The sequence below is a fragment of the Pempheris klunzingeri genome, chromosome 8 (assembly GCF_042242105.1).
Source record: "Pempheris klunzingeri isolate RE-2024b chromosome 8, fPemKlu1.hap1, whole genome shotgun sequence".
Taxonomy (NCBI): Eukaryota; Metazoa; Chordata; class Actinopteri; order Acropomatiformes; family Pempheridae; genus Pempheris; species Pempheris klunzingeri.
The window spans coordinates 2,266,849-2,275,440 of NC_092019.1; the positions used below are offsets into that span (position 1 = coordinate 2,266,849).

The 8,592-nt window shown below is 39.7% G+C and overlaps 1 protein-coding gene across 1 annotated transcript; it reads left to right on the forward strand.

Moving 5' to 3' along the window:
- The first annotated feature begins 1,824 nt into the window (after positions 1 to 1,824).
- Positions 1,825 to 7,984, forward strand: sri (sorcin). Its single transcript, XM_070835248.1, has 8 exons — positions 1,825 to 2,055; positions 4,018 to 4,059; positions 4,180 to 4,249; positions 4,563 to 4,606; positions 5,672 to 5,819; positions 6,003 to 6,116; positions 6,317 to 6,375; positions 7,122 to 7,984. The coding sequence occupies exons 1-8, from the start codon at positions 2,020 to 2,022 to the stop codon at positions 7,146 to 7,148; spliced, it is 540 nt and encodes a 179-aa protein (XP_070691349.1). The 5' UTR covers positions 1,825 to 2,019; the 3' UTR covers positions 7,149 to 7,984.
- The last annotated feature ends 608 nt before the right edge of the window (positions 7,985 to 8,592 follow it).

Below are 8,592 nucleotides of genomic sequence, written 5' to 3' on the forward strand. Positions count from 1 at the left end.
ACTCCACATTCCATGAATAAGATGTTATCGTACAGTATTTAATCGTATTTAAACCTACCTGTAGTGTAGCAGCAAACTGCAGGATGCTCTCTGGCCTCCTCCTCTCCTTCCTCTCCATCCCCTTCCTCCTCCCCTCGGTGGCTCAGCACGGCTGAAGCGAGGCTCCCTGGATGCCGAGGAGGGAGACAGCGATGAGGTCTGGGCGACCAAACCCAGCAGTCGGGATTCAGTCTGTACATCGTGGATCAAGTTCGACCTCCAGTGCTCCCCACAAGTGTGCGTGTGGTCGTGGAGGGGAGCTCACTGTCACCCTGCCCTCCTCTTCGCCTTCAGATGGAGCGTCAGATGGGTTTTCTCCTGATGGAGTTGGTCGCAGCAGGAGTGACTGCATGAGTCACTTTGGAGAGCACAGATTGGGCAGCTTGTCTCAGCTACTGATGTAATGCCTTCTATTAAAGGATCATACCTGTGTTTTTCTGTCTTAAAACACATGAAATACACATAACATTACCCCTAGCCAGTGGTGGGATCTGAGTGCATTTACTCATCTATCTGACAGATTTGGTTACTTTACAAAACAAGACTTTTACACACAGAACATGTGACAAGTTTATGAAATCTGATGTTTTGAAACCACCCAAAAAACCTAAATAATTCAAACTGTGCATCACCTTAACCAACTCCAACAGTAAAATCCTGCTTTACATGAATGATGAGGGATGATAATCTAATAATAGAGTATATAATAGTACTTTTAATGCTTTAGGTGCTTTTTACTGATTATACTTACATATTTTTATTTAAGCAACATTTTAAAGCAAGGCTTTGGCATATAAGGGAATATTTTCACAATGATATTAGATTGATTTTCATGGTTAAAGGATCTGAGTACCTCCTCCACCACTGCCCCAGTACATATCTAGAGCAAACTGGTGTTTTACATTTATGCCATTGACTGATATTACAGTTTTAAGTCTATGCTGCATACAATGCAAAAAACTATGCATGGTCTTTTGTACAAAATAAAAAAAAAACTATTACATTGATAAAGTAATAATAATAATAATAATAATAGTAAAGTTGATTTTCATGCCTTAAATAGAGACCAATAACTGTTTCTAAGGAAGGAAAAAGCCATAGTTATATTATGGTGATCTGCATTTTGTGTTTCTCAAACAATCAAAATAATTAACATTTGCATTATAAATAGTACAATGTGGAATCACTTGTGTAACACAATAGAGGGTGTAGAGTCTGTAAAGCCCTTTGAGGCACAGTTGGGATTTTGGGCCATATAAATAAAACAGAACTGACTAATTTCTGGTACAATATATCAAACAGTGCACAGGAACCTGATTTCTTCCTCTTCTGATGCGTTTGTTCTCTTCACTTTACTGAAGCAGCTATGCACCAGTTACTAGTTTATGTGTTAAGTCCTGCAAAAAGTCCACATATTATAGTTATGATGTCACACCTGTACGTAAAACTGCAGACTACATCCTCCAATTGATCACACAGTGAATCAACACCTCTAAAGTGGTATAAAAATATATATATTATCATTTTTTTATTATAAACACTGAGGGGAGGAATCATAACAGTGTTTATAACAGTTATATGTGTGTGTGTGTGTGCAACTTTGGTTTTTATTGCATTGTTTTTCATTGTTATAGTGTTGTAAAAAAGCTTTGATCCGATTGGTCGATCAGAGGTCATGTGGTCGCTCGCAGCCAATCAGAACGTAGAGGGGCGGCTCGCGCTGAGAGGAAACGGGACATATAACAACCCAAAGGTTACTCTTATTTCTGTCCTTTTCCTGCCGGAGTCTGGTCGGCCTATTCCGGGGTTTATCTACAATTAGACCCGCCGTGGTGCTCCAGGCTCATTCACAACACGATAATCTCAGCTTTCAGGCATTCGGGTCCATCGGCAGACACGCCCTCTGAGCTGAAGTTAAGCAGGCAGAATTTCCTCTAACGTTACATTTTCCCGTTTTATTGATCTTTGATTGACTGAAAAATGGCTTTTCCCGGATACGGCGCTGCCCCCGGAGCGGTAAGAAACCATTAAAATGAGACGAAATCTCGGTTTAAAGCTGAACATGTCCGCTGGCCACCGTCCCGGGATAGACGAGCTGTCCTAACAGTGCGGAAGTTGGTAGATTTGCCTGAAATTAACGGTGAAATCCCTCAAATTGTATTATCTGTTTACAGGTTTCTACCCGGGATGCATTTCTCTTAAATGTGTGAAAAATAACATGGAATTCAGGGAACTTGCTAGCAATCAGCTAACCATTAGCACACGCCTTAAAGTGGTTTTTAATTGCATCCATGCAGGTTGTAATGTTTTCAATGTGTTTCCCTTGAAACTACAGAAAAGAAGTACTCTAGCATCAATATATTATTACAATAATATAAAAAAAACTGCATTTATCTGACAGCTTTATTACTTATTTACTGATTAACATTTTACAATAAATCACTATTTCATAATTACTTAATGAAATGTGATAATATGCTACAGATTAAAGCTTCACCAACTGTAACATTAAAGTGCTGTTTACCCCTTAAAACATCTTTACATTACAATAATATATGTATCATATCAAGTACTTTTACTGAAGTACTTTAAGTACATTTTGGTTTTTAGTAATTTTGTACTTTTACTGGCATCAAATCTTGAATTTAAGACTTTTATTTGCAGTATTATTGCTACTGTCATCAAAATAAAAGTATTTATTATACAGACAAATCTCCCCTTTGATTATTAGATTGTAATGGACAATAATAACTGATACATTAATGTGTAAGTAATATAGTTGGTCGAGCTGGAGCTAATTTACACTAAATCTGTGACAACATCTGTCATGTTTATAAGTTGAACATAAGTTATATTTGTAAAATCAGAATCAGTAAAGTCACTAGAGCTGTCTAGACTAATGTAGAGGAGTAAAAACACAATTTTTCCCTCAAAAGAAGTCTGAAAAAGCTGAAAATAGAAATACTGAAGCCGCATACACATTTTGTTTTCTAGGAAACTTTCAAGCAAATTTGACTTGATTTGTTTTGGTTGTTGACTTTAAACTCTGTTAGCCTGGAGGGATCCTGTGTTATCTCCTGTAACCAGATCATGTAATATAGAGGGTGTGTGTGTGTGTGTGTGTGTGTGTGTGTGTGTGTGTGTGTGAGAGAGGAAGGGTGGGGTTTCTTCTCTACAAGACCCACCTCACACATACATTAGATAATCACATCATTTAAAGCATTTTCAGGTGACATATGACCAAACACACACACACACACACACACACTGAGTCAGCGGAGGTGGGCTGTGTAAAGAATGCAGGCTGCTGGCATCAACTATGAATGACTGAATGGGCGTTTTGTTGCTGCTGTCAGACATTTTGTTTGATACAATCAGCCGAGTGAAGTCTCTCACACAGACACGTGCCTGCACTGGCTGCAACAGAAAACGTTTAAAAACACGATTAGAGAACGGGAGTGGGGCTCGCTGAACGTGGTCTCATCATTTAAACCCACTTTATTTAAAACGTTTCAGTCATCAGACCTTTTTCCTTTGTTTTCCTGACACTTACACTTAAGACGTATTAAAAAAGGATGTATGTGCCTATAGATAATAGACAAAAAACAAAGCAAGATGTTTGAGAAAACCATGATGGTCTTTTTCCTTTCACCAAGGCAGTGTGAGTATTTAGAGTTATTAGTATGGAGAAAATTATTCAGCAACTATTATGAAAATAGTTTGATTGACTTTTTAAGCATTTAAGCTCCTTAAATGTGAGGATTTGCTGCTTTTCTCTGTTTTATCTCATTGCAATTTGAATATCTTTGGGTTTTGGACTGTTGATGGAACAAAACAAGACATTTGGACATTAAAACAACTGACATTTTATAGACCAAACGAGTAATTGATTAATTGATAATGAATGTTAGTTAGTTTTCTCCCAGATAATCCACGTCTAGGTGTGTCATCATAGCTTCTCTCTGTGTCTCTCTGCAGCAGGATCCTCTCTACGGATATTTCTCATCTGTAGCTGGACAGGTAACAAACACACCACCACAGAGATAAAAGCAGCTCCTCTGGTTATCTGGCATGCCTCGAAAGTGCAGTAATAGTCTTCTCACTGTGTGTGTCGTATTCTCTTTTCCGTCCCTCTGACAGGATGGACAGATCTCGGCAGACGAGCTGCAGCACTGCCTCACACAGTCCGGCATCTCTGGCTCATACAAACGTAAGAATCCACTCAAAACACACACATACAACTAGATCACATGATACCAAACAACAAATATCACACCCAAACAACTCACAGCACGCTATAAAAACACATTATGTCCTGAGGAAAAGACTGTAGCCTCTGCAAAGCATTATGATTTTCAAAATATACATTAAAAAACACAGTATGTGGACCAAAGCAGTGTGTATTTGTTCTGAGAGAGTAAAAATCAAACTTCTCCAACATGAAGCATCTTAAATGGTTTCATATTCTGTTTGAAAGTTTGAAATAAAAGCCTGATTTTCTTCTGTGTTTTTTCCCTGTGCAGCCTTCAGCCTGGAAACCTGCAGACTGATGATCAGCATGCTGGATGTATCCTTCACTCGTCAGCCAGTTAGAGAAGTCTTGTAGATTTGGAGAAGCTGCATTTGGAGAAGCTGTTGATAACGGGAAACTTCATGAACTTAATGACTACTATCACTGCCAGTAAACTTAGTGCAGAGTGGTTATGTTTATTATTTTATGATAGATCACAGAAAATACCTAACAAGTACGTGTCCATGTCTTGTAATCCCAGCTGGGTTTAAATACTGACAGAGAACTCAGGTATTTTTAAATCTCTGCCCTGTTTTTACATATTTTGGGTTCAGAATTACTGGTAGGAACAAAAACGTTTGGAATTGGTCCTGCTCCGTAATGGGCGACAATGGCTGTAGTGTAATCCTTTGGGGTCAAAGAAGGCCAACTTAAAGTGCTTGTTTTTGCCACTAACAGGCTTCGAATTGTTCTTGAAAGTGTCTGACTATCAGGAGCAGCTCTCTTCACCAGCACCACCAGACTCCATTCACAAAAACAGTAATTTTCTTAATCTAGCTGCTGCAACTTTTAGTTTGGATCTAAACTACTAATGCAGCTCACACTTGTGACTAAATTAAGTACTTAACATGTTAGTTTCAATCCAACCTAATGTGTTAAAACAGCAAAGTCACACAATAACACAAACGAACTAACTGATCGAGGCAGCCGTGGACCAGCAGCTTCTTTGTACTGCGAGGTAAAATCACTCTTTTTGTCAATGGAGTCTGGTGGCGCTGAGCCGAGTGATACAGCTGCTGTCTCTGGTTAAACAAAATGGATCTTGATGTACTTTGATTGCGTGGTTGCAACAGAGGATTACATGACAGCCATTGTAGCCTATGAGGTGACATACTGGAACAATTCTGACCTAATCTTTCCAAAGTCTTAGTTTGATATTCATCATTTGGTGCATTAGTTGTATCATTTCCTGCCAAAAATGCAGTCATTTCTTTAATACTACCAGCAAAAACAACATAGTATAAAGTATAGTGTAGAGAGAACACTGTAGAGTGTTAAAATGTTATATGAACATGGCTGTAAAAGTGTGTGGCAGGTCCTTGACAGACTGTGTTACCTCAGAGGGACATGTCCTGCACTATGGGCTTTAATGAGTTCAAGGAGCTGTGGCAGGTTCTGAACGGCTGGAAGTCCACATTCGCATCCTACGACCGGGACCGCAGTGGAACGATGGAGGGCCCGGAGCTGCAGCACGCCCTCTCCACCATGGGTACGGGCAAGCTGACAGAACAGCCTGTCAGACATCCATGTAGTTTTCTGTATTTACCTTTAGCTTGTCCCTCAACTCTAACATGAAGTGTACTATAGGAACTTGTTTGCAGAGTGAATTTAACTAGCGTACTGTCTTGTTAGTGTAAAATGTTAATGCAGTTTATTTGATGTGTCTCTGCAGGTTATAATCTGAGCCCTCAGGCGATGAACATCATCATGAAGCGCAACAGCGTACAAGGCAGAATCGCCTTTGACGATTTCATGACCTGCTGCATAAGACTGCGAGCCCTGACTGGTGAGTGAGCCGCAGGAGGGCGAGAAGAAAACACCAAACTAGCTTGATTCAGGCGCTTTGAGCAGACACACTGTACAGCTACGTGCAATGTGAACAAACAGAGTCTTTGTAATGAAACAAATGCTCAGGTAGAATAATCAATAAAGGTATTTAGGTTTATCAAGGAGGCTGTTTTTAATGTGTGTGTGTGTGTTTTTCAGATCAGTTCCGCAGGAGGGACACAGCCCAAAATGGCAGCGCCACGTTTCAGTATGACGATGTAAGTGTCCACTTTTTTTTTACACTTCTAATACTTTTGCTATCAAGCACGGGAGGGAGGGAACTGGCTGTGTGAGCTCATGCATCCAGAACAAGTGTTTTCATCAGCTGTAGCCACATCAGACATAGACTCAGAGGGACACTGATGCATTGTGGGTATGTGATGTCGCAGAAGAAGCCCAGTGTCCATTCGAAGCTTCAGCGCTTCTTGTGGTTTGTTTTCTCCAACAAACAAACAAAAGAATAAGGAAGTTATCGTTCCCGCTGTTTGTCCTGCGCTGGTTCAAAAACAAAAAAAAACCACAGGCCCACCCAGGTGCATGCTGGTCCTATACCTTCCTGCCCACCTTTATGACATCAGGCGCCCACAGTGTGACCCAACTCACAAACAAGATCAGGTATTAGTCTGATAAAGTTTTTTTTTTTACCTCTCCTGCTAAATCCTTGATATGTTCGTTTGTTTTTATTGACTTTTATCATCTTATCCTCATATAGTGTAAACTAAATACTGTGTATAGTTACAGTGAACCACTGTGGCAGCTGTGTGCAATAAATAAAGAACTTTACAGCTGTATGATGATATGAAATGTTAAAACATGGCTGCTGATTTCAAATGTAAAAATGTAAAAGGCTGTAAGACCGTTTCTTCTGAGGATTGGTGACTTTGCTTTGTGTCCTTACGGAGCTGTAGCACCTGCACAGTCGCTGAATTAGTCTTTTTCTCTCTGTTTCTGTTTCTCCCTCCAGTTCATCCAGGTCACCATGAGCTTATGAAGCGGAGGAGACTCCTCAGAGGAAACACACCAGCCTCTTCATATCCTCTCATATCAACAGCATGTACCTTCAATGTGTATGTTTAGTTGTAATACAAAAAGGGTTGAAATGTCACAGAACACATTCCATTTTACCAGAAGCTTTTTTTTTTACTAGCGCATTTTAACAAACTGTAAGAATAACGTAACTTCAGACTGTACCAATGATAAACCACTAGAGTGCCTGCATACTGGAGGTCAGTGTTCTGGTCCTAGGATGTCCGTGGAAGGTTTTGCCTCGGCCTGAATTAATGTCATTAGTCGCCTCAACTGCTTCCAACAGGTTCCACAATCTTAATTAATGCCACTCAACTGAAATGACATCCCTACATCTGACATTAACCAGCTACATTTGATTTGACTTCTGGATCACTGGAAATGACTGCAAACCAAACAAATGTTCCCACTTTGTTTTTGCTCCACTTGCTTTTGTCATCATCAGCGGACTGTACTTCAGCATTGTGACCCCTCTGAGCTATCCAGAGTACGTTAACGAAGACTGTGGGAACTGTTACCCCTCTCCTCCACATTCCCTACACCTCTAGTGAAGAAGAAGAAGAAGAAGAAGAAGAAGAATCAGTTGGGGCGACCTATCATATTAGTGTGTGGCGTGGCCAAACCACAAGCTTTCTCTGCCATCCCAGGAAAAGAGAACTGGCATACTGGAGGGTATTATTATTATTATTATTATTATTATTATTATCACTCCACATTTATTGCACTTTTCCTTAAGACTAACCATGCTAGCCCCTAATGCTGGTCATGTATGACCTAAATAAACACAAACCAGTGATTTTCTTTTCTTTGTCTTTTTGATCTCACACACAAATGAACATGAATAAGATATAAGAATGTATGTATATATAAAAAGAGATGAAGGTAAATTAAGTCAACATATATTTTTTATATGTATCCTGCAGCTTTCTTTAAGTGGAGCTGTGTCAGTCATGGCGCGATTTAAATGAACGTTGGTCCTCAGATTGCAAAAAGCCACAAGTGAGCAACAACAGATGAAACAACTGACTGTTATTGCAGGTGGACTATTTCCTGCGGAGGAGGAAGAGGAAGGTTTTTTAGCTTGCTAACTATGATTACTGTATTTATGTCACCATCACACATGTTATTCGGTGTCTTTATATGTTCACATTTAAGCAGCTGCAGTTTATTGCTTGAAAAAAAAAGACTAAAATTATTAATCTACTGTCAAAAGAGTGAATAATTGCTAATAGCTGGCAGCTGATCTGTAATTGTTTGTTTAGCTCTGATGCAAAATGAACAGGTTAGAGAGACTCAGTTTGTGCTCATTCATTTTTATTTGAAGACCTCCTGTCATGTGAAGGCAGAACAGAGGAGCCAGAGCTGCACAGACACTCGCTAGGTGGAAGGTTTGCCGTTCAGTTCACAGT